Source organism: Hippoglossus hippoglossus, chromosome 11 (assembly GCF_009819705.1).
Source record: "Hippoglossus hippoglossus isolate fHipHip1 chromosome 11, fHipHip1.pri, whole genome shotgun sequence".
NCBI lineage: Eukaryota > Metazoa > Chordata > Actinopteri > Pleuronectiformes > Pleuronectidae > Hippoglossus > Hippoglossus hippoglossus.
Window position 1 is genome coordinate 14,456,872 of NC_047161.1, and position 27,376 is coordinate 14,484,247.

Genomic DNA, 27,376 nt, shown 5'->3' on the forward strand with positions numbered 1-27,376 from the left:
GAGTAAAATTCAGACACGCATACTAAGAGGGTGCACAGACAACGCATGCATGTATGTATCTGCACCGAAACTCAATTAGAGCTAGATGCATCCTCCTCCGGTACAGCCAAGTGCAACCACTCTATTTCTACAAAGCCAAGACAAACAGCTGTTGTCTTTGGCCAAGCAGTGGGCTCCCATGTAATGATCAGGCACAGCAGCTAAAGATAGGACAGTGGAGGACTAATAAAGACTTAATTTCAAGCTTGTCCCTGTAAAAACCCACAATTAATGACAGATGGGTCCTTTAGGAGCTTAAGATTAACGTGTGTGCAATTTCTCTCCAGCAACGACCGTAGACTACTTAATAAATAATTCAAGATCAGTATATATTTGATTTAAAAAAAAGGAATATTCATGAAAGTACTGTCTGTGGACTCACACCAATTTGCAATAAGTGATTAGTTCATATTTACCAGTGGGGTGGTTCTGATATTACTAGGGAGTTTATCTCCAGGTGATTGGAGCCAATCGGTTGGGGGGGTGGTGGTGGCGACACCTCTGCAATAGAGCACTGGATGATTGTTGTGAGAACGTGCACGGGGAAAGCGTTATCTACAGCGTTTATGGAGAATTACAGAATCCACAGACGAGCCCTGCACAAGACCATACAAAGAAACATCACAGACTCCAGAAGGCTTCAGCCAATGCCTGTGGTTCAGGAGGAAAGACCCCAACTGGGCCCCAAGATGTTAGGGACACACACCCTGGGTGGTACCCAGGTCCGATCTGCCTGTGGTGGGCCTTCCTTAGAGGAGCATCTCTTGTGATTAAAAAGGATGAAACACCCGTAGACATCAAGGTACACAACTGATGATATGTCCCTAACATCCGCTGGTGGTTGGCAACTCAACATCGAACTATAGCTGACGACCTTCAGACGTACGAGGGATATTTTCCATCTTGTCAACATTCTAAAAAGCTGAATCATGTCTGCGCAGACGGTAAAATCTTTACGGATGTCCATCAATCCCCGGGCCACTGACGCGGGTAAGATTTCACCTGATGGTCAATCTGACTGAGATGGAGAGTGAGGCCAAGAGCGCTGTCCTCCTGTTCTTGTTGATGCATTCAGTGTCAATTTTTTTTTTATATAAAAATTCCGGTCTTGGGATTTCATTATCAGCACCAAAGACAGGATGCACACAGGAAGCCCTTTCTCTCATTGGAGATGGGGGACGGCTGAGAGGGGCTGGCAGGATTGGAAGGTTATTAGGTGGGATGTTTTTAGGTCATTTTGGTTTGAAGAGGTTGGCAGCTTAGCTCATCCATCCTATGAGTTGCCTCCTGCCTATTTGTATGTATGAATTCCCAACTGAAGTTTGAATCAGAAGAAAATGTTATACTTAGGCTGATGACGCAGCAGAATCATCGACTGTGACGCAACCAAGCTGTGCTCTGCGTAATGCCAACTAAACACAGACATAACTCTTTGTTCTTCAAGACACTATTCTAAAGTTTGTTTTCCTGTGGGGTAAAAGTTACACGCCCCACTTGGCCGTTTCTTGTGGAGAAAAGAAACAAACCTGACAACTGAGAGTATGTCCTGCAAATAGCATTAAAAAAAAGGAAATTACCGCAATAACAAAGATGCACTGATATAAACATAATTTGAAAAGCTTTTTATTGTACAACTTGGTCCATTAAGGACTATATAGTTCACTAAGGAGGAGTTATTGACATGCAGCAATAAGCTGTGCTTACTGTCAGACAATAAAAGCAAATTATTTACAGTAGAATTCAATTATGCATATAGACATGAGGTTTCCATATCACATTTTATTGCTATAAAACCGGGCAGCGTGCAGTTAGAAGCGAGGGAAATAACTGGTCATGCGCTGATATATTTGTTTATGAGTATATTTGGCTCAAATGGAGTGAAACAAACTGCTAAAATAAAAAAAAGAAACTATTGTGGAGGCAGAGGGAAGTAAATTGGCAAGCAGAGCTCTAGCTACATGGAAGAGCATGAGAAATGACTGAGGGAGTAAATACAGGACAAAGACTATCGGTTTCAACGCGGATATAATTTCAAAATTACCACCCGAGGAACAACAGATATCAGTAACTTCCTGAGACGATACGCAGCCTGATCTGTGATTATGTGCAATCTGTGGTTGTTGCTTGTTCTCAGACTTGTTCCCTGCTGATCATTGTTATCCTTTTCTAACTGTGAACTAATCAAATCAAAGCACAACAGTGGCTCGGTGCCAGCGGCTTCTGGTCAAACCGACTGTACACAAAGTAGCGCGCCCGCTTCTGTGACATCTGCCGGGCGTTTCCTCAGCTTCCAGGGAAGTTCAGTCGCAGAGAAAAGCTATTTGGAACTTCAAATGATTCGTGCTGAGGGCAGGTGTGAGTCTGTCTCTTCCCACAAACAAGAAGAAAAGATTTATAGTGAAAGTGGATCGGGCGAATTTTAAATTAAATCTTTAAAGAAGACTTATTATGCTCATATTCAGGTTCATATTTTTAATTTGGGTTATTACTTCAAAAGGTTTACATGCTCTGATGTCCCTGCTCATTCTGTCCATAGCTGCAGCTCCTCCTTTCAGCCTCTGTCAGAAACGCTTGGCTCTAGATCCTACCTCAACTTCTGTTTCACTCTGATCTATTATTTTCATTCTTCTTTTTTCTTCTTTTCTTTTCTTTTAGTTTTTGTTCCACTCTTTTATCAACCATTTTATTATATCATATTCATTTGTATTTTTCTGTCTATTCATTTCTTTGTTCATTGTTATCTCCATTTGTCTACGTGAATTAGTCGCAAATTGTTTTAAATTGTTTTTTGAATGTCTGTCTTATTATCATATTGTCAATCTTATGTGAAGCACTTGGAATTGCACTAACACAAAAATACCGAGATGAAACGCTAGAGAAAGAAATGAGAAATGCATAATACATCTCATTTAAAATCTCCTTCATCTCTTCTCTAAATGTTTCAGACATTACTCAATCTTACATACAAATGTCACAGACAATGACTACTGATGTATTCATGAAAAGAAAAGTATTTACTTTGGTCGGCATGGAAAATACCCCAAAATACTGCTCTTCCTAACCTGCTGATTTTAGGCTTGGTGTTAATCTAATCAGAAACCAGATGTAGCAGGTCCATCTCCAGCGTAGTGGGATTTCGGTGGCACAGAAAAGTCAAAGAAGCGATATAAGCCATGAGGAAATTGTCAAAATGGTTCAAAGGAAGCAGAGAATGGAATATAACAGAGCGTGATGAAGGGAAGCAGAAAATGGCCGGGGCTCTGCTTTATCTGGCGATTGAGGAAAAGAGTTCTACGACTCATAAATGTGCATATCCTGTGTGAAATGAAAAGCTATCGGTGGGAGCCCCCCCACCCTCCGTTCGGCTACAAACGAACTGACACTGTGCTCTGCATATCTCCTGTAATCTTCAGTGCAGTATCACCTGTCAGCACAGCGGGGGGCCTCTCGCTCTCCCCGTGAAACACAGGTCATTGCGGTTGGTCTCGCCAGTGTCATGTGAGGTGGGTGACAGGTAATTATGGCTTTGCACACGTTTCCCATGGTGCTCAACATGCTTGATATCCCTCATCCTGTCTCCCTGGTAACAAAATCAGATTACATTATTCCCTAAGCTTCATTGATGTATGAGCATGTCAAAGACTGGAGCGTATAACTGCATGTTGCATTAAAACTACGGAAATTCATAATTTAAAAAATACTTGCAGCTCCCGACAACTGTATCATTCAAGGTCAGAACGCATACACGTCAGTTTTGTTTCTAGTGATGAGCACTAAAGTAACAACGCGCCCCCCCCCCCCCCAGTGGAGTTAACAAACAGTCTCTTTCCTCCTTTATCTTTTGGTTTTTATCTCGTCACGCAATGTGGTCTCGGGCCTCCCGAGTCGCCTGACGTTGCTCCATCGAGCCACATCCCCACGTTCGTAATATCTCAAAAAGACTGACAGACCCCTGTCAGGTAATTAGCCTAATTAGTCGCTCGCTTGTATTTCCTTCCCTCCCCACTCATCAGGCTCGCCTTTTTCCCCCTGCGTGGGCTTGAAGCGTGCCATCATTAATATCATCCCGCCACGGGTCATAAAGCATTCCACGTCACCGCGATAAAGGTTCCTGTCCTGGCCTGGGAAGGGAGAGGCGATAACCTAGCTGGCTTTAAATTTAATCGTCTCAGGATGCAGTGAGTTCAGTGCACACCGCTACCTTTGCTGTGCAGTGTGAGTCACGCTATACACCATTATTTCCCCTTCACACTTTGTTTTCTCCCTTTATTTAAAAGATGTTGCCCTTGTTCCCTTAAAAACCAGCAACAGGAGCGACTGAATGATCTCATCACATTTGAAATTATTGCCATAAATTACTGACACGAGGGCAATGAGTCACAAATCTGAGAAGGAGCTTATGTGCCTCATTACACAAGTAATTTGACATTTGTGTTAAATGCATCACATCCACATTTATGCTGCAGGAAAGAAAAGAATAAAACAACAATACAATTTTTTCTGAAACCAACATAGAAGTTGCGTTACCTTCATAGGCGGCTTTAAATCCCTGCCCGCTGACTGCGTAGTCAGACAGTAGCCACAGTGTGAGCCTGGAGCCTGTGCTCACAATGGGTGAAGGCAGCTGGAACCCCGTTAACCTGAGAACAAATGGACAGAAGGACAATAATGATCAGTCAGGACAGGAAAAAAAAGGTCCAATCAACAGCCGAGTTGGTCGCAAGGTCAGGTACGGAGCCCGCTCGCTTCCGTCAAGCCAGCTGTTCCCTCAGGCATTCAGGGATAGCGCTTTGTGTAACGAGGCTCTGAATCATCCACAAATTATTAAAATGCCAGGACCTCAACAGGAGAGAAAACCTCAGTCTCCCTCGGTGAAGAAAGAGTAACTGCAATCATATATCCACAGAATGAATTACAAACACGCTGTGGGAAGGAACCGACAGATGAACAAACATAAAACCGTCAGACTCTGAGTCAACAGATATTTCTAATAAGCATCCAGTAGTTTTCAGATGTGGAATCAACTGGAAAAGGAAATATTTGTTATTTGTAGCTTTGTCGACTTTGCAACTTCAATACTCAATTTTCCTTTCATTTCCAAATCTTATTTTACTATCAGTCTAACACAATAATGAGAAGCTACTTGTAAATAAAGGATATTTCAGTCACACTTTAGCATTTCAGTTTTCCCCCTGTTTATATGGTTTGAGTCTTAACGCAACAAAACATTGGGTAGCCCAGTTTACAGCTCACACTATCGCCAATAACACTATATTATTTCCAAATTATATATTTAGCTAACGTCCTCCGGAGTTTTCAGCCTCTTTCTTTAGCGATAGTTGTCGACAGAGTCGGTCATTAAGATGTGTTAAGTTTCAACGCTGTTAGATGAGACTTGGTCCTATTGTTTGTAATATGTAAGAAGACATGCATTACTAATTTAATAAAAAAGATCATGGATAAGATGTTAGTGCCCTCTTGTGGTGCAAAGTGTTAACTGTGTGACGTGAGCTTGAATGATATGAGATACAACATGTGCCGTTTTCAGTTTAAAAAAAATAATGAAAATTAATACTTTATAATGTATTGCCAGCTTTTACATGGCCAAACACATGTTTGAAATGGGAATGTATGATGAAATATTGTTGAGGATTTTCCGTCTGTTTTTATAGTTTAATTAACAGTATTGCCTATAAACTACATGACGGATTATCCCGAAACTTGGTGAAAGAATGCGGTATGGGTCAGAAAAGAACCCCTTAAATTTTGGTGCACATCCAGGATTGTTTTTTTACAGGGCTTTTTCCAACATTTACGTTGATTTTTTCAGAGGATATATAATATATAGATCAGGCATATCATTCTTATACAGTCACAGAGTCAAACTACAGTGAGGTGTTTCTGATTCATTGAGGTAAAAGCAGACAGACTCACTCAGTTTGGAGACGCTTAATAAATCACTGTAACAAGTTAACAGCCTCCGAGGGATTATTAACAAGTGCACAAAAAGGACGTTGGAAACAAGCTATATACTTTTGAGTAATGAGTTTTGTCTTATTAGCTTTTAACAGGAGGTTTCATATGTTGCCAGATTCTTCTGTGCATGGATATATATGAATGAGTATCCTGATTTACAGATTCTAATAAAGGACAATGCTGGTCACTTCAATTTTGGATCGTCCTTGAATTTACCCTTCCCAAGTGCCACTTCAATTTTCTGCTCCCACATGTTTTCTCTCACTCCCCGTGCATAACTCTCTCCACAGTCAGCGTCACCCCTCCCTTCCATCTCTTAGCGTTAAGAGGCCACAGTGTTTCACTTATTCACATTAAGTATCACATTGGAGGTGGGGGAGGGATACAAAAAAAAAAGCCAAACACCAGTGCGGGTAAGATGAATTGGATGAAAAAGAGAAGAGGACTCTAATATATGCACGATTTCACTCCTCTCTGTCAGATTGTCACGGTGGGATATCAGCTAAACGATGGGACACATGTTCATGCAAATAGCCCCTTCGCTGACCGCAAATTGAGTTGGAAGGCAGCCATCTTGGTTGAGCAATGCACTGCGGGGAAGGCGGGGTGCATAGAGGGTGTGATGGAGTGGCTGAATAAAGGGGGGTGGGGGTTCTGCAAACTAGAAGGGATTCTTGGCGCTTCCAAATCGTGATCATCTGGCAAAAAACTAGATACGAGGCCCGAGTCGGTTGGGTGAGAACAAAACGGATACCTCCAGACAACACAAAGGAGCAGGCCTCACATATGTGGGGAGATTAAATATTGTCATGTGATACGGACTGTGGCGAGCTCTGCTGCCGGCGTTGTGAAGAAAAAAAAAGGCAGACTCGGGAATTGCCTGCTATCAAGAAAAAAGATGCGAGATATGATTGTAGCTGTGCGACACAAAAGAGCGGATATGCAGCGCAGGTGTCTCAAGTGAGTGGTAAACTGATGGAGAGAGAGAGAGAGAGAGAGAGAGAGAGAGAGAGAGAGAGAGAGAGAGAGAGAGAGAGAGAAGTTAAGAAAAATAGCACAGTTATGGGAAATCATCGGGTGGTTCTCGACTTGGGAAAGCTGAGTAATCTCAGACACAAGGGCCTCTGAGGAGGAGAATGGGTGGATGTGTGTGTGCACGGCTGCATCCACACTAAAGAGTATAAGCTGTATGTGTGCGTTAGTGTTTGCATAAGAGCATGTGTATGCACGCATGTGTGTGTGTGTGTGTGTGTGTGTGTGTGTGTGTGTGTGTGTGTGTGTGTGTATAGAGAGAGCAAAGGTCTATTAAGAGGGCTTTCCACCTGACTGGCCTCAGCATCATCTCAACGAAGACCCTCTGCTTCCAATTATCCAACCAGTGCCCATGGGAACAAGAGAGGGGGTGAGACAGACAGGTGGGGGGGGCAGAGTATATTTGAAGAAAGATGGCTGCATGGGAATGGACTGGAGATATTGTAATGAGGAGAGATGGCAGCGGTGAAGAGCGGGTGGAGGGAGGGCGGAGTATGGAAAGCAGGGAGGTGAGGGAGACATGCAAAGACTAACCATCAGGGTTCTCTGAGCGAGGATGAGTCATGGTGAGAAACTCCTTCATTAGGCCTCAACGCTACTCAGGGATTCATGCTCATGATGTCACACACACACACAGGCACACGCACACACACACACACACACACACGCACACACACACACACACACACACACACACACACACACACACACACACACACACACACACACTCATTTCATTTGAACATTTCCAAGCATGTGTGTTTGTGACAGTCCCATCCCTCTCCCTCAAATGTGTTTCGTCCTTTAACCTCAGTCAGTGTGTGTGTGTGTGTGTGTGTGTGTGTGTGTGTGTGTGTGTGTGTGTGTGTGTGTGTGTGTGTGTGTGTGTGTGTGCGTGCGTACTTGGGGTGGAGGATAAGCACAGTGCTGATACAGCAGATTTTCACCCAGAAGGAATGATGAAGACGAGGGGGAAAAAAAAGATGAGAAGACTGAGGAAGAAAAAAGGAAAAACAGATACAGCAGCAAGATTTTGATGGCCGAGTAGAGGGGAGACATTAGCCCATAAATGATGGGTGCTAAGAGAGAGAGGGGGAGGGAGAGGGAGTTGAAGTGCCGAGCGAAGAACAATATGTGTAGGTTTTCGTGTGTTAGTTTAAGTGTGTGTGTGTGTGTGTGTGTGTGTGTGTGTGTGTGTGTGTGTGTGTGTGTGTGTATCTCTTTCTTTATGAGACCCTACGCAGCTATAACTTGTCAGCGGTCAAGGTAGGGACCTGACACTCGTTTGCGCTCTAGCATATCTGTGCCTATCAGACTATATACAAACACTAACACACAAAAAAAGCACACACACACATGCAAACACACTCAATCACACACATGAATGGTTCCAGTACTAGCATTTATTGTTTTTAGGCAAAATAAAAATGAAAACTCAATTTAAAAACGACTAAAACATAAAAAATATCAAACTGTTTCCGGTTTGCTGTGTGTGTGTGTGTGTGTGTGTGTGTGTGTGTGTGTGTGTGTGTGTGTGTGTGTGTGTGTGTGTGTGTGTGTGTGACTCATCACTGGCTCTCCCACCAGTAGAAAAAAAAAAAGGCTGACCTGTGTGTAGCCTGTGTAGCCTAGCAGAGGTTAAGATGGCACTCCATTCCCACAGACATGATTTAATTCCTCCAGTTAATAGGACGACTTTCACAAGCAATTAGACTGTATCTCTATCAGCCTTCTTATCCGTTCTCTTCGGGTAAGCTGTAATGCACCACATCACTTCTCTGGAGGCCGTGATCTCGCCTTGATAGAGTTTCATAGTTAGCCTTCAGCGTTCTCCATTTCAGTTAGAACTCGTGGTGTTAAATCCGAATGCCTGCAGACGTGTCACCAGTAATCAGAGGCTTTTAGTACTTTTCGCTTGAGCTCATGGGATTGCAGCATCTAAAAAGGTCCGTCCTTGTAAAAGCGCGTGATAAAATACGCCACTTTTTTTCTTCTGCATGAATGGATTTCTGCTTGTTTTGGATTCATCACGTCGCATTGTCCAGCAAGTATACACACAGCTCCACCACCACCACCACCACAGGTGAAACTAGCTAGAGGGGGCAACAGTTTGTAACTCTCATACGCAGCCCTCCGCAGATCCCACACGCCATCAATAATTCAAACAAGACTGGCATCCTCCTGAATGAAAAGGGCTCACCACTCCGTCTTCCTCCTGAAAAGAGGTGCGCTGTGGCAATGCGAGCGCTTGTTAATATTCAGACGTGCGCGACATCACAAGGTATTTGCGCATCGGGGGTTGAACAACGAGGGTGGGAGAGTCTCTCTCAGATGTTCCTGACACTGAATGCTGATGCGGAGATAATCAACCGCAGTCAGCGCCAACTGAGAGACAAACCGCAGTGAAGTCATTAACAAACCAGGGTCTCTGGAGGAGGAGGGGGGGACGGGACGGTGGGGGAGGGCAGCTGATATAAGGGGGAAGGAGCCGTCTGGATTGGACGGTGAGGGGAGTGGGAGAGTGGCTGGTGAAAAAAAGGTGGAAACGTAATGTGCAGAACGATTGAAAAGCCATGAATGGATCAGTCAATCATACTTTATTTATACAGCACTATTCATACAAACAAAATGAGACACAAAGTGCTTCAAACAACCCTCTGAAGTACACACACGGACGCACACACATGCACACACACACAAAGCAAGTGCTTAATAGAGCACTAAGAAAAGACGACAGGACCAGCTGGGGGTCCCGGGCATATAACCTCCGTGGCTCTTTTTATGTTACTCCCCACCAGTCAGCTTGTACCGAAGAAGCCCCATGGACAGGCAACAAAAGCAAGCCCACCTGTCCAACCCCCGAACACACCAATGAGGAGACTGAAATACAAATAAAATGTAATTTAATTAAATAAGTAAAGCAATTAAGAAAATGAATTGGATAGAATAGAAATAAATAGAAAGATTTATATAATAGGAAAAAAAAAATCCAATCGTAAGAGATAATAGAGTGAGGTGATTTAAAACAAGTATATAACTAATAATTGAAAGAGAATTTTAAACAAGTGGATCATTTACAGTGATTTAAAGCATCACTCTGCAGACGTGTTCACGTCCGGGCAGGGAAAATGCACGGGCGGCGACACAGGCCCGATTAGTTGTCGCTGTGCAGAGAGACTCAAGTCATCAGCAGTTGAACTAAAGGATGTGTGCATATGAATGAGTGGAGGAGTTATAGAACACTGTACCAGCGGCTTTGCTACAGATAAGCGCTCCGTACTCTTGAATTGCATCTATTCCTTCAATCTAATTCCACCTAAGGGTTGGTATATGCAGTTATGTCTTACACACACACACACATACACACACACAGATTTACTTCCCCTGGAGTCCCCGCTGGTCAGCAAGTGAGTGACTGATGTGACTGCTTATCTCCAGGCTATCTGCACTCCATTAACAGTGCATTACATTGTCCTGATGCTATCTGCATCTGCCCACCAACATGGACACCTGTGAGGCAATACGGTGGGCTGCACAGTCCCCCTCGTACCACGTTACACACATCACATTCAGCAGATAGATGAAAATGGAGAAGGCCATGCAGGATTTGTACAACTTCGTATAACGTTGCTTGTTTTGTAAATACATGTACACAAATGCATATGAGACGTGACATAAAGTAATATCGCCGACAAATATGCATTTAAGGAAACAATATATGCAATAAAAATGATGATTACAAGCACCGGTGTAGAATACTTGACTAAATTATGGCTCAGTAGAGAGATGGATTAAAAGGAAAAAAAAGAAAAGGAATTGCATTCTTTGTTCATTTGTTCCCCGTGCAGAGGAATAAGTCAATTACACTTACAGCAAACAAATCAAGGCTGACAAATGAAACAAGGTGACGTTCATGCGTCCACTGTGTTTTACTCTGCTCCGCACAAATCGCTTCACAATAATCCTCAGGCAGAAAGGAATTAGCGGTGAGGAAAAAAAAAAACTAATTCAATGCCGTGCCACTCTCGCCCTTAGGAGAGTGACAAAGCTAAGTGGTAGCCATGAGATGCTGTTGTTTACTCGCCAGTGTGTGTGTGTGTGTGCAGGTCTGTGCGCGTGTGTATACATATCCATACTGCATGGAAGGTTATAAATCTACTATTGATTTGAACAAACACACTCAAGTTTATAATTTGATTCTATAATCTACAATATCATACATTTAGAGTACAGACCACAGATTTTATACAAAGATGGACAACGCATCTCCACCATCTCCCAGTATCCAGAAATGAAGCCAAAATATATGAACGCTACCATTTTACACCAATGATGTGTTTTGGAGCTAGAGTCTGCTCAGTATCTATCAGGGGGTGGAGCCGCAGTATCTAGGCAGTGTTGATACACCAGCTCGACCAATCACATTCAGTTTCACTGTGTTTTTACAGCATCGAATAACATATTAAATCCAAAATTACAAAAAAAAAAGCACTTGGAAATGCATTTGTGTTATGTACCTAAAATGATTCACCATCTTTGAGAAAAATATGTTTTCACATTTTTAACAGGCCCGTGTCCCATCCGCTAACATGGAGGAGGCAGGGTTTATGACCTGTACTGCGGCGAGCCACCAGGAGGCAATCTAGCCGCTTTGGCCTCACTTTTTGGGAGCTGTCGTATTGTCCATCTTTAAATGCAGTCTAGGGGCATGGTCACATTTACGTCACCAAAGTTGAACGCCATGTGAAGCCACACTGCAATTTGCCCTCGCCACAGGAAGCAACTGTTACATTCGCCCCCTCGCCCACACAGATCGGAATTGAACAGGAGCCGGAGGTTCATCACTGAAACATTTGCATATGTGTGTGACCGTCCTCGTCGGTTCAGACTCATCTATGTGAAAATGATTCCAGCCACAGTCACAGGGCGACGCTTTGCCTAAATAAAACACAAAGCTCAACGAAGTCCAAATAATGCGTCGATGCGTCAGCGTTTCTCTCAGGTTTAACAGACAGAGCTGGCTAAGTGCAGTGATGCAGAGCAAAAGGCACGATGGGAATGTAAGTGAAGACAAACACACAAAAAAACGCTTATGCACACAATCCTGGCTGCTCTTCTCCGAAATCTCCCAGATTAAAAAGATATGATGCAGCCACTTAGGACAGCACACAGCTGATGAAAACCCTTGAGCCTTGCATTTGTTCCCTGTGCGTTTCTCCTCCTGTCTTTGACTCATCGTCTGTCTCTGACCTCGTCTACTGTGTCGTATCCGCAACAAAACCTTGTGGACTCCTGTTTGTTTACTCTTGTTGTGCAGGGCTGTTTTTCCATCAGCCTGGTAGACAGACTCTGCTTCATCCATTCATTCATTCAGCCTGATACTGCGCTCCCGTTATTTTTCCCCCTACTACTGATCAATAATGGGTGACGCACCGATGCCATTTTTCTGTCAACATGGAAGCTGCAGAGACGGTTGCTAGGAGCAGTAAATGTTTTATCAAACATAAAAACAAACAAATATCATTTTTTGAAAGTCAACTTTTTACAAACCTCAACCACACTTATTTTCGATGCCATTTTTTTCTGTCGCTATTTTCCACAAGTGTAATGATTATAATGATGACGGTTTGATGGGGATTTTACTGTGTGTTTGGGAAAGGCCCCCCTCTCCTGTTTCGACGCGATAGCACCCCCTGTGCCATGCACATAAAGATATGGTTTTCTGACTTGCACAAAAAAACTAGACAGGCCAGCACACGCATATGAAATGAACTGTAAGACAGACCTTCAGTTGCTAAGTTCACACTACACTACATCCTCCTCGACTCAAACCCTCCATGCATTATGACTCTTTCTGTCCGAACCTGACCCGAGCTGCACTGGGTCTGTCTTACCCTGTCCATCACACTTATGGTTGCTGCTTGATTTCCCCGATTACAGACATGCTGTGTAAAAAAATCTGGGGGGCACCTGACCACTACATATACCTTCACCCACCTTAAGCTCCGATTGGTTAAAGGTGGCTGGAGTTGCCACGGGCTGGGAATTTAATCAGCGGACAATTCTATTCGCTCTTTGAAGAGTTCACACATAACGATTGGCGACCACTAATCGGGCCCCAATCGGAGAGTTGTTGCTGAGTCGCAAAAAACATTGGCTACTGGCAAAACAGGCTTAAAATGGTGTGAACTCAGCTTAATGCTCTTGTGGCTCAATGGGTGTAAATCCCTGCACCCAGGCTAGAAAGTCTATAAGCAGTAGTGGAGGCTAACAGCATCATATCAATGCCCATTGTTTTGAAATCAGACGTTTTCCTGCACACGTGCAGTGATGCACTGACGTTTCTTCCTAAGACGTTTGATGACGCTCTGACTCTATATTCAAAATGTGCACTGGTCTCTCTTTCTTTTTTTCTCTCTCTCTCCCTCCCTTTAGCTTTTCACTGTGATCCTCAGTTTCTCCCTCGCTGCGTGGAGGGATGCCACTAATAAACCCCCAAAACAAGCTTGGGTAGAGGATCTGATTAGCCAGTGGGGCTAATAGGGACACGGTGACCGATGGAGCGCCCAACCGACGCTATTTACTTTCTACCCGTCGCTCTGCTGTCGTTCGTGTGGCAAGGATGATCAAAGAGCAGCAGAGGGAAGGAGACAGCGAGGGGAAAAAGAGAGAGGAGGAGGAGGAGGAGGAGGAGGAGGAGGAGGAGGAGGAGGAGGGGGGATGGCTGTGGTGTGTTTGTGTGACTGAAAAAAAAAAAAGCACTGGTTGTGATCTAGAAGTAGCTGCAGGCTCTCGCAAACGCTGATGTGCCCAGACGCCATTCGTCTTGTGTCTGTGTGTTGTTGACAGCCTCTCCTTACGTCCCTCTCTGCCTCTAGAACTCAACGTTAATGTCCTCTGTCTCTTCGTTGTGCAGCCCTCAACATGTCTGCACTGCAATTCATGTAATTTCTGTACAGACCCATTCACACTCTTCACATTGCTTCTGATGGAACAGCTCACTGAAACTTCCCTCACATCTAAATAAGCACAAATGCAACTGGCCCCAAAAAGCATTTGCCTATTTGTATGCCATGTGTGTGTGTGTGTGTGTACGTGCATGCACCTTTCATCCATTATCACATTTCACAAGGTGTTTGGATACCTAATTAGACTGTTATGCTCAGTGTCTCCCAGGGATGAACGAGAGAAAACAAAGGGAAAGAATGAAGTCAAAGAAGGAAAATATAACCGCGGCAGCACAAAGAAAAAAAGGAAAAAAAGGAAAAAAAACAAAGAAATAAAATGCAAAATCAACAGAGGCTTGAAAAATATGCCAGGGATTTGCCTAAGCTGGGAAACAAATGGCGTGACAGTGTTTCACAGTCCCATAGATTACAGCTAAAGGGAATGTATTTCCTCTGGTTTTAGCAGTGGGGTTTTGGGGGGGGGGGGTAAATACCCACGGTTCTATGCCCCCATATTGTTGTTTTGTTTCTTTTTCTTTTCTTACATTTTTCCCTGCAGTGAGAGGGAGCTAAAATGGAATGTTTTTCAAACATCACACTTCAATTGAGTTCAGTCCGAGAAATGATTTCACACACGCAACAGACACTACTCTTGCTTTGCCAAGTAAACTCTTGTCTCCATGAGTTTGCTCAAGACAAGGTCAAGACAAGTCTAATGAAAACAGTCTGGGCAATTTCAGACAAATAATAATACATTATATTCTTCTACAAGGGATACAGTGTATGCCTGAGGATGGGATTCTTTTAAATTGTCTTATTAAAGGCACAAAGAGATTTTTTTAGGATTATAAAAGAGACTGATATCAGACGTTGGCGAGTCCATTTCAAGATATTGAGAAACATCAAAAATTCTAAATGAAGTGGCAAAAAAGACATCAAATGCTAAAATGATTTAAATCATGTGAAATTATGTCTATTCAATTTAACCTTATTTTAGCGAAAATGCTCAAATCTCCAAAATACAAAGTATCAGGGTCATTTCAAGAAAAATAAATCGTAAAACTATGACAATAATGTCAAAATAGTACGCGAATGAAGTCATAATTGAGAGGGATGTCGTAACATTACGACAATAGAGTAATAATTAAAAAACTTAGCCTAACATCCTCATTTTGACGCAGGCTGATCTTCAAATATTTCCCCTGTGAAATGACACTTAACCCATCTCTTAGTATTAAAACTTTGTTTGGTAAATTCATTTACTTTTCTTACTATTTCAACTTTATTTTAGTAAATGTACAAATTTGTCCTCGTAATATTATTTTACTCTCTTTATTCTTCAAATGTATTATCACACATTTACATATTTTTCCTCGCAATATTACGTTTTTTTCCTTAAATATTTGTTTTCCTTTTAATTGGCCCTAAAAGTCGGTGGCTGCATTGCACAGCTGAATAACCTATTGGTTTCTCACCATGGCTGCTGAACACACCTGCAGTTCAGTCAATAGCCTTATGCAGTTATTTGTCTCCCTATTTGACTGTGACATATCAGACATTGGAGACACAAACAGGAGGTGGGCCGCAGGTCTGCAGCTCATCATCCAATCAGGACGGACATTTCTCAGCAGGCGGAGGTGTCCTCATTGTCGGCATTTTGGATTTCTCCAGAAACGGCTGTCGCTATATATTGCAGATATGTCTAAAGTTGATTTGGATCATTTCTCATGGAGGCAAACACTTTTCAAACCAGACAGATTTTAGTGTCTTCTCAAAGGAACGCGTGATTAACAACATGCATAACGACAAATGGCAGAACATACAATCTTACATCATCAGTGACACACAGATGAAGTATCACAGCAGAGTGTATCACTCCATGTCTGTGCGCTGTGGGGAGCTCTGTGCGAGAGCTCTTACCACTGTCATTTTGTCAAACGTTTAAGGCTGAAGGGTTTTTTATGCATTTCTGGAAAGCGCTTGAGAGCATGTATATGATGTGTGTTCACCACTACTTACATATGCATGAGAAACCGGATTATATATAAACAGCACAAGCACATCGCCTCAGACTTTATAACATAAACCACTAATTACGGCAGAAAGAATATCGAAGAAACAAAGAAACCGATTTTTGATTCTGGCATAGAGCATTGGTTAAAATACTTTTTGGCATTTTCATCCATGGAGAGAGAGAGAAGCCATTGATGCACAATACTCTGTATCAATCTCATCTAAACAAGGAATGAATATGTATTATCTGAATTAGTTTGCAAAACAGTCACCTGGTTTTGCAAAACAGCCGTTGACCTGCAGGTGCTGACCTGATCCTTCAACCACCATCGCCCTGCAGTAATGTGACGTCAGCTAAAATCAGGCTGACCGTGCAGGATTGGTTGAACAGAGTTTATACCGGAGGTGAATCAAGGCTGCAGCACGGCACCATTTAGAGCGATGGAAGCGGGGTTTCACTTCAATGGAAGAGAAGAATGGAAATGGATCGTTTCCACTGATTTGTCTGATTTGTAAAAATGCGAACAATTGCACTTGGTGTTTCATCCAAACACGATTTCACCAAGACAAAGCTGCTGCATTGTTTCCTAGGCGATGCAACAGACACAGTCCCCACTACAAGATGGCTCTTTTTCACAGAAATTATGATTATTACATAAAATTAAAAGTAAACCTCCACTACAGTTTGATCAATCTGAAATTACTGCAAACAAGCGAGGTAATAACGGCAGTGAAATGAGCTACGACACGAGCCCCGCCTGCTCTTCCCACTTCTCCAACGCGCTGCGCATGCTAAACCTGCCGCGCATGCGCGCTCACGAGTCGCGCTGCGCCTCAGGAATTGTAATTGGAAAATTGTGACTGACGAGATTTGCATAAGTTGTCACGCAAATCAACACATTGAATTCCCTGCAGTGAGAAACGCATAAGATCTGCCTCCCACCATCCCTTTGTAAGGTGGTTTTTGATCAATTTGTTTCATGAAATTCTTGTATGAATCGCTGTCAAATTATATGTACATACTCGTTGGTACTGTATGTGCTCATCAAGATTCAAAATAAACTACACACATGTAAATGAAAACAATGCATGTCAATTTGTGGGTTTTGTACACGGGACTAACTTTGAATAGATGGATTTTTTTAATCAAATATTTGTAGATGACAACATTTTCAAATAACTGTTTCTGATACGATCTAGTCTATGTTTGGAAATATTTCACATTTGTATGTTAATTTTCTCTGCTGCTGTGCTATGCATCAATAATCAAAAAAAAAACTATAAAAAATTGTCTCCACCAACATTCCACCAATTTCTGGCCAAACAATTAAACTTATTCAACCTAATTTTGATTTTGTCCCATTTCTTGAATACTTGCATTCACATTTTAGTAACTGGAACGGTACAAGGCAAAAGGAATAATGATATATATATATATATATATTATATTTTTTTAACTGGCTAAAATGAGACCAGGGAGCACCATGGGGATAATTATACCTTTGTTTCTGGTGATTATATTTTCACCCCTGGAGACTAAAATTATCAATAGGCCGGCCTTAACAAATAATGAGGTGCATTCCCACAACACAAAAGAATGTGAGCGAGTAGAGGAGCCCTGAGAATGACACATCTTCTTGAAAGGGTGCAATGCGTATTTAATTGTTTATCTCGGCAGGAAAACATTTCATTTCATGCCGCTGGTGAAGTGTTTCCTGTTAAGAACATTGATAGGCCCCGGGACAGGAGAATGTCAATAGCAGTGCACACAATGAGTGATACGCAGGATGCAGGGGATAAATTCACAGCCATCTAGTTGATTATTTCTCTAATCTGGGGTTACGGGGCCTAATAATTCTGCCTCGCAGGTGAGCAGATGCCATAAATCTCCACATCATTTCACTTTTTTTTTTTTCCCCGGCGCAAGATGATGAAAAACAAACTATCACTCTTCCCCCTGTTTTTAGCAGTCTGTCGTTAAAGCTGGCGTTGATAAGTGGCAGTCTCTGCATTAACAGCCCAGATTCAGAGGACCCATAAATCCAACAGTGTGCATGTGTGTGTGTGTGTGTGTGTGTGTGTGTGTGTGTGTGTGTGTGTGTTTGCTTGCATATGTCTGGGGGTGTGTATGAAAAAATAATCTACCTACATAGATTACATGGATGTGTACGTGGAAGGTGTTGAATAAGATGCATAATCATGACCACTTCAAAGAAGTAAAACCACACAGCCTTGAAGCCATATTTCTCTAGCACACACACGCACACACACACACACACACACATACACAATATACTCCTTCAATAGATGTTGCACAACATGTTGACATAAAGCATGTGGAGCTTGGGTTGAACGCACAAAGAGGAAACGTGTGTGTGTGTGTGTGTATGCAAACACATGTTGGAGAGCTGGAGTCATTTTGCAAAGTATGTGCGGCACAATTGATTGATGGTCAAGGCCTTCACAGAAGAAGAATTACTGCCATGGCGAGCGCTCTCCAGCGGGACGTGTCGGTGTACGTCAGCCACTCTCACCCTGACCTGCAGACATTGGCCCTCTTCAAGCTTGACTCATTGACTAACATTGTGCCCGCTCACACATACAGTCGGAGACGTGGAGGCACACTAACACAACACACGCTGCGAGGGATATGGGAGAGAAACAGTCACTACTGTTTATATACATTTACATTTATGTAGGTCTGCTATATGACTAGCATTAGCTTAGAAGTGATAAAATAGGACATTATCGCTGATTTAAAGCTAAATGCATGCAAACACATCTCTTTTTATGTATAAGCAGGTGGTATCGTTGAAGAGAAATATGATAGAAAAATAATGCAGCTGATCCACAAGATGATCAAAAAAACATGTTAGGGCCTTTAGTTACTTAAAAAAGGAAAACTGCAGTAAATGATGTGTAGGTTTTTATCTTTACAGCCTTATAAACAACATTTGTCATTCTTTACTAACTAGGAGTTATTTTTTTCTTTGAAGCAGCTACTTTTTATAATTGTGTGTGATCTGAAAGGCTTCACTCGTATTGACGAACCCACAAAGAACTATGGCACAGATAAGCGTGTACATACGCCAGAATCAAAAAATCCTACATATTATTATCTAATCCCCATAGTGGAAATAATAAAGGAATTGGTCTGGGAACCTAAATGATATATCCGTCCTAAAACAGTTAAATAAAGTGACAGAAAATTATGTCCCTTAAAACGCATCTGAACCAAAATTCTGATGACTTCCAAGACAGAGGCTGCACCCTTCCAGTTAGGCCGAGATCGGTTCAGTAGTTTTTGCGTGATGACAAACAAACCAACAAACTAAACAAACCAGTTATCACCTGACCCTGTTCCCAGTTCCCCTCAGTTTCCAGCATCTTTCAGGCCCATAACTTCACTGTTGGGTTCAGTCACATCACTCTTGTTAATGTCGCTTGTGGATGCATCAGGCAGCTATTTTGAGCAAGAAAACCTCTGAAACCTGACTGAACTCCATTAGCACAGCACCCAACAACAGACGAATTAGCTACCTGGGGAACATAGTGCAGCATTTAGCAGCTGAAAAGCAACAACAGAGCTTAAAGGAGAGCGAATATTGGACCGAAAGACTTGACTTGGGCACAAACGTGATTTCTGAATGAAAGCTTCATAACTGACACATGACTAAATGAGAGTAATTTCGGGTTTAAATTCAGAATAGGTCATTTCCTGCCGCTATGGGTGTCACAACCAAAACAACAACAAAAGATGGAGTTTGGTGACATTGTGACGAAGTGAGGGATTGTGGGAGTCTTTGTCATTGCCATCATCTCATGTGAGCATTCCTTCAGTATTCATCATTCAAAAGCTTTTTTAGCGGTTTAGAGGTTTCCTTCATTCTCAAACAAATCGGGTAAAACAGCTTCACATTAAGAATCTATGAAGTGTTGCTGGTTCTTTGTCTCAGAGCGGCAGCGAGTCGACCTTTGCACTTGTTTCTTGTAAGATCCAGACGTCAGATCAAACTCAATTGGTCGACATATATCAAATATAACCAAGATGTAAAGGGGGAATTTGGCCTCAGATTTGATTTTATAAAGTCCATTTGTACAGCTTTTGGCAGACAACCGCAGCGCTGATGCATGCACAGCATGACACCACTGAGAGGTGTAAATGATCAAATGATCAATTAGCGGGGAAAACATTTGTTTGTTTTTCATGGTGTGTTTTAGAGAACAGATTTGTCAAGCTCAAATCCAAAAGACTCCAAACAGAAGCAAAATAAAAGCACACAAATAATCCTTTCATTCCTTCTCATTCAGACACTGCGCTTTCAAATCCTTGCTTAAAAGCGAATACATCTCAAAAACCTCTGTGACTCTGAGAAAATTACAGGGTTAACACTTTTCCAGCCCACTGCTGTTTACTCTGTGCTTAGAAGTGTGTTTGTCTGAAGGCAGAGTGTGTGTGTGTTTTCTTTTCTGAGTTTGCGAGTGTGGTGTTCATTTTATCTCTATTCCAATAAAACGTCATTTTGTGGACACTAAATCAGTTCGCTCAGATGGGCTTTATACCAGCCTTGATCTCCCTTTGTAAGCACAGTCTAGCCGTACACACACACACACACACACACACACACACACACACACACACACACACACACACACACACACACACACACACACACACACACACACACACACACACACACACACACACACACAAACAGATAAAGTTGTGTATCCATGACTTAAGCTGTTTACAAATGAAGTCTGGACACTTTCCTGGAATTTTGTGGAGGGGCTGCATGTGAGCATATCGAGTCGGTTGTCAGGCAATGGACGCAAATCTGGATGAAAACAAATATCTCAGGATGAAAATAAGAGGCGCCATACACGTAGGAGAAAAGAAAAGACAAGAACATTCAAGAGCTTGTGACGTTAAGGGCCTACGCTGGTGTAAATGTGCTGTAGACACACACACTTTGGTTTCTACAGCGGGATTTACACGTCATGTCCTGCCTCCTGCTGCTCTGGACATTTTCCTGTGAGTAGTCAGTGCGCAAGACTCGGACAATCTCCTGCTGCGTTCTTCATACGTGAAAAGGCAATCCACAGAGAAAGACCAGACCCGATTCTTCAGACATTTTCTGGAGTTCATTTGTAAAAACTAGTTTTATATCCATTTCCTGTAAACCCACTCGAACCATTCAATGGCCTAAAATCTATCCTTAAAACATGTCTCCACCTTTAAATCTTAGGACACAAGCCATAATGAGGACAGGTCCCTATCACTTGCCTTTGTAAACAGATTCTGAACACACACAAGCTGGTATTGTGACACCCCAACCCCTCACAGCCCCGAGGCCTGACTGTAGTGTTACTGCCACTCCCAGCGCCATGCACTAGTGCTCCTTATTTAGGTCCTATCGAGCCCGCGGGCGGAAAATCTGTCTCTCCCGCGCCTCCTCCTCCTCTCTCACACTCTCCTGCCCCTGCCAGACTGCCAGGCCTTAAGTCCCCCCCCCGCCCCCATCACTCCATCACCGAGAGGGAGGCATAGTGGCGAGAGACGCCTTCGCACACCCCAGTAGCCTTTTTCTCCCTCTGCTGAAATGTACTCAGCGCTCCCCCCCCAGTTGGCAGTTACAAGGTGAAATGTGACACAAAAGTGGAAAAAAGGGGGCTGCTTTTTACAAGTAAGAAATGTGCACTCGGAGTGACAGTGACTGAGCTGGTGAGGGTTCAGTGTTTTCCGCTTAAGGTCAAGTTGGCTGTTGCTTTAGTCATGGGAAGCACTCTGTGACTACAGTGCTTACAACACCACAGGCTCTGTTTAACCCTGGACACGGGGGCTGCCGGGGTCTCGGGAGACGTTCCATGACAATTTTTATGAAAAAGAAAAAAAATAAGAATGATTGCAGATAGATGTCCACACGACTTATCATTTTTGCTGAATTCATTAAGTGTAATTAACCATGGCAAACACAGTTCTGGCAGCAGACGTGAGGATATTAGGGAGAGGGGAATTAAAATGGAGATGAAGAAACAATTTTTTTGGCCATGTGGTAATGCAGCTGCACCCTTTTGAAAACTGTCCGTCCAGCTGATGTATAGTAAGTGCTCCTTCATCACGGAGTTGAGGGCCAGATGTTGTAAACACTCACATCCATAAACTGTGTTGTTGTAAAAACATTTCCTGTCAACAAGAAATAAGCAATAACACAGATTTGGTGAAATTATGATCCCGGTTGTGTAATGTTGCTCTCGTGTGGCTCTCAGTGTTTCTTATGTTAACAGGGTTTAGTTTGAGCACCGGTTTGTTGCATCACGTGACGGTTGTGTAACAACACAATGAAGGTGATGAGAGCGAAGGACGACATATGTAAAACTTGGAGAAGATGGATGGAGATGTTCCAAGACCATTTTTTTCCTTCATTGCGATACCTGGACTTTGTGTATACCGGGTACCAATCCAGTACCAGGGCATTTAAAACAATTACTTCTATAGGTTTGTTAGCAGTGGTTCGCTACAAACCCTGTGTGGAAGTGATGATGCTATCATGCTTGTATGGTCTGGCTCAGTTTTTAGCATTTAAAAACAAATACATACAGAGAATAATTCAAAGCCATATAACTTTACCATCGACAGACAAATAAATACATCTGTGGAAACACGACAATGAATTCAACAAGTTTTTTTGGTTTTCTTTCTTGCTTTGGGGTTGTCTTTGCATTTTCCAAAGTTTGCTGCTGTGGTTTGTCTTTTGTTCCCTTTGCGTTGGTGAACTCCTCGTGCTCTATAGTGTGATGGTTCTTCGAATGCTTTATGAGATTGCTATCATTGTAATAGGCAACACTAGTGCGACCCTTCAAAAGTCTTGCATACAGCACACATCAGCAACTTGTGGGACTTTCCAGTGTGAAACATTGCAGACGCTGTAGCTAGCTCTGGCTGACGATACAGTACCAAAAAAAACACTTAAACGAGCAGTACTTTCCAGAGGCAGAAAAGCACCATTGCTATTTTGGAGTGCTGGAGATGGAGCGATTTCATGGAAAAGAAAATTGCAGTTTAATCTGGAAGAATCTAGTGTATTTAAAGACGTGGTATCGGATGACATACTCTAGATTTGTGTCCTCTCCAACGCCCAAGCAATGCTGGTATCGTACAGGAACATCTCTGGTGATGTCATTGTGATTTTGATACTGCAAAATACTGAATACTTAATAGAATTGCTCCCTGGATGAATCATTCTACAAAGGAAAATGTCCAACATCTGTGTTCAAAGCATGACCGTATTCCCTTTCACTCATCCAGCTAAACAGAGATTTGAGATGTTTTGGCCAAGCTTGTCATAGAATACGAAGCACAAAGTTAAAAAAAACAGGCTTAACAACACTTCTTAAAAAATAATTATTTTTGTCACCGGACAGCAATGTAAAACAAAAACATAATTTGTGGTTTTCGGAGTTATGTGGTGTTGCTATTTCGTTTCACACACAAAAAGCAGGGCGCTGTGTTTTATTGCCACTAAGGCCCTGCTCATACCTGGAATTAAAACATGTAACTGGCATGAGAAAGCGTTTCCACATGTGCCTCTAGTCATCGTGCATAGTTTCTGTTTGCAGAGACCATATGCTAATATTTCTAACCAGTCAGAGTCTACAGATGTGAGTGGGAGTGTGTTGGGCCCACTGTAGTACTCATCTCCACCACTACTCTACGAGCCTCTGCTATGAAATATTCATCGTTTTAGTCATTTGAAGTCAAGACAAATAAGTCAACGTATGGGTAACACTGATTGTAGAAGCGTAAAAATACTTTCAGGTCATTATAATATTGTAGCGGGACTGAGGACCTGTGTTTGCTCGCGGCTAAAAGAATGTGGCAACATGCGTCACCAAAGACCCACATGTTTTACTAAGCGTGAAGAGGGCCTATGATGTTACCAGGACACGTACAGAGAGCAATAACAAAACTGTCTACCAACACTAAGTCAACCCACACTTTGAAACGTCCATTGAAACTCCACAAATATGAGATTGCTGTAAAAGTTTTCATCTCTGGAACTTTTTTCAAGTTTTCTCACTTAATTTAAAACCAATCCAATGGCATTTTCTTAAATTAATTTCAAAATATAATACAAAGTCTAAAATATAGTATAAAGTCACACTCTGTGATATTCTAAATGAATAAATACTAACTTTATATTACATCGACGTTTGAACTACTTTAGTCTCCAACACAGATTTTTCCTTGAGTTCACTTTTTCCCTACTACATTTTGTGCCTGTGTGAAGCTACCGAACACATCGAGGCCACACGATGCACTTAACCACTTACTCACAATACATCTCTGAATATTCATGAGATTATTATTATTTTTTTTTTCTTTCTAACTAAACAAAACTTCCATCCTATTCTCTCTCCGATTCTCAGGTGTCATTCGGGATCCGGAGTTTAATGAAGTGCCGCAGCAACGGACTGACTCATTCATGCATTTCCTAAGGAGCGAGCGTGACTCATAAAGAATATGCACACTCACAAACACACACACGCATCAGTGAGCACACACTGTGTACTTAAACACATAAGCACACATCCTGTATGAAGCCGGACTGATTTGTGGGCTGGCGTTCACGAATATAACAACAATTTCATCAGCTTTTCACTGACGGCGGCAGACAAATTAATGGGTAGATAAACAAATCTAAAGAAAAGTGACTGCTTTGAAAAGAGAAATCAGAGGTGATCATTTGAATATGAAGTGAGGCAAAACATTCATTTTTGATGACGAGCTGAGATTAAAAGGAGCAATTCTCCGAGCACCAAGCAACCTATGGCGTGGTACACATGAAAGGCTGATGAAATTCAGCGAATGCAGTGTGCAGGACACAAAATGGAGAACGGGCAGAAGAGATAAGATATTAAAAAAATAGGTGTGGGGGAAATGAGAGGAGTGAGGGAGAAATTGGAGGGAGAGGAGCGAGAGAGATGGAGAGAAAATTACATTTGACACAAGCGGGAGATGAGAGCAAAAGGAGGCCTGAATTATCAAACGTGCATCTTTGTGTGTGTGTGTGTGTGTGTGTGTGTGTGTGTGTGTGTGTGTGTGTGTGTGTGTGTGTGTGTGTGTGTGTGTGGAGTTTTTGAGTGAAAATACACATGCATGTTCTGACAGACTGCAGCTGACTTGAGAGAGCTGCCTCTTCCCAGCTTTTCCAAACTCACTCGCAGATAAAGCTTGAAGTCTCACTTTTACAAAACGCCTCCCTTGGAAGTGAAGAGCGTCGGGTCAAAGACGACACAGGCAGAATCTAAAGGAGATCCGTTTTTCCCTGTGAAATCCCGAAACCGCTTTAGCTTCTCCATCCCTCTCATCTTGTCTCTCTATTCCCAACAACCTTTTTCCTTCTTCCATTTTTGTTCTTGTCTTCCCAGATTCCCTCCTCTTACTTATCTTCATAGCGTGTAGACAGTGAGAGTGGAACGCTTTCCCTCCGTCCCACTGGAGCATCAATATACAGCAGAGCCCATAGGTCCAAACAGGAGAAAAGGCTGAGGAGAACAGCGCAACACCGATCCATAATGGATTTTCTTCTTCTTCTTCTCCTCACAGAATGGGAGGCGCAGCGAGGGGAAGGGAGTTGAGGGAGCGGGTTATCGACAGGGAGAAACAGAGAAGGCCTACAGAGTCTCAGAGCGGTTTCAGTAACAAAGGCCCTCACGAACGTTTCAGTCATCTGTCTCCTCAGGGCTTCCATAACATTAAAGTATTTGCGAGGCTAAGCTCAAAGCAGAAGGTGACAGGAATTAAAAGCAGCTTTGGTTTGGCGCCAACTGATCAGATGCGGAAATTGTTACTAATTGATCCAGTGTGTGTGTGAGGGTCTGCCAAGAGGTCTGATGGATGCGAGCAATAATGTATCAAAAGACAAAATGCATCAGTGAGTTGCAGCTCTCTGGCTGTATCTCGTTATTTCAGCTAATATAAAAGAGAAGTCTGGCTTTTTTGATAGCAAATTCAGGCTAGAAATATTTATTTCCACGGTCTAAACTCAATGAGCAGGAAACTGCAAATCAGTGAGACAATATCTGAGGCCTGCTCCACTTTAAATGTCGATTTGTCTTTGTATTTTGACCTTTCTGACACACACAAACTGGGTTCTAGTAAAAAACTGATCTTTTGAAGAACTCTTCTTGTGGTTGAGGATGTTCAGAAACATCTCAGTGTTGATGTGGAGACGGGGAAACTGTCCATTCACTTGGAGATAGGCCCGAAAAGTTGGATTTTTTTTGTGTGGGTGCGTGTTCCAGTTATGTGTAGGAGATGCAGACATGAAACTACAGCAGGGCATAATAAATGTTTAAATAAAAGTATTTAAATATTATTTTATGATAAATCATTGATACATTAATGGGGAAACTGGGCTATCTGTAATCACACTGATGATCATCAATCATCTGCACAACCCTAGTAGTTTGAGTCCAATTAATTTACTGACAGGGGTAAAAACATGAGCTCCTTGACAGAGGTATGACATAAAATAAAGTTAAAGACTAAATTGACTGATAGCATTATTGTTGTCATTCAATCACTTTCTATAAAAATCATGATTATATCGTTTATGAATTACATGTGATCAAAAAATCTGATAGTGTGACAAGCCTAGTTTAACTGTACAGCTCCTCTGGCTCTATGTTGAGGAACAGCCATCAGGCGGCTGTATAGAGGTCACTGCTACGGCCAACACACGTCCAACACAGAATTCACCACTTCTGATTGGCCAGCATGTCTTCATGGTGGGTGGTCATATCGCCACCTGTTGCATCTGCATATTCTTGACAATGAGATTTTATCGTCTGGTTAAATAAACATTTTTTTTGTTTTGTTTGTGTAGACAGGATTCCTTTTTAAGATCGAAGGAGGAAAGCCCCTGTTTTGATAAACACCAGTGTGTGTGAGGACCTGAGCTCAGTTTGCAAAGTTAGCACAAGGCAGCACTTTCCCAGGCTGCTAAATTGCTGGTTTTACGGGAGAAGAATGACGCTGCTGATTCAGAAGTTGTTTTTTTTTTGAGTCGTCACACACCCAAGTGGTCTTTATTTAATTTTGCTGGTAGCTCTGAGGAGCAAAATGTGCCCAGAATTCCACTGAGTAAACCCTGATGCAGTCACAGTTTCCACAGAGGAAGTCTTGTATTAGTCACCAGAGGCTTTGCCCGAACTGCCAGTGATTAAAGTCTCCATTATAATTTCACCTCTTCCAGTTTCCAGTCCGCTGCCTTTACCAATACCTCCAAGACCAAATGAGTCTTTAAGGGATCATTTCAGTTTAAAACAACTCTGGGTTTCATTTGTATGGTTTGGGGCGATTT

The 27,376-nt window shown here is 42.4% G+C and overlaps 1 protein-coding gene across 1 annotated transcript in view; it reads right to left on the reverse strand.

Moving 5' to 3' along the window:
* csmd2 (CUB and Sushi multiple domains 2) overlaps nt 1–27,376 on the reverse strand; it is a 242,841-nt gene that overhangs the window by 195,488 nt on the left and 19,977 nt on the right. The window contains exon 3 of the mRNA XM_034599719.1: nt 4,567–4,679. Within this exon, the coding sequence (XP_034455610.1) occupies nt 4,567–4,679 (113 nt within the window). The remainder of the gene's footprint in view (nt 1–4,566; nt 4,680–27,376) is intronic.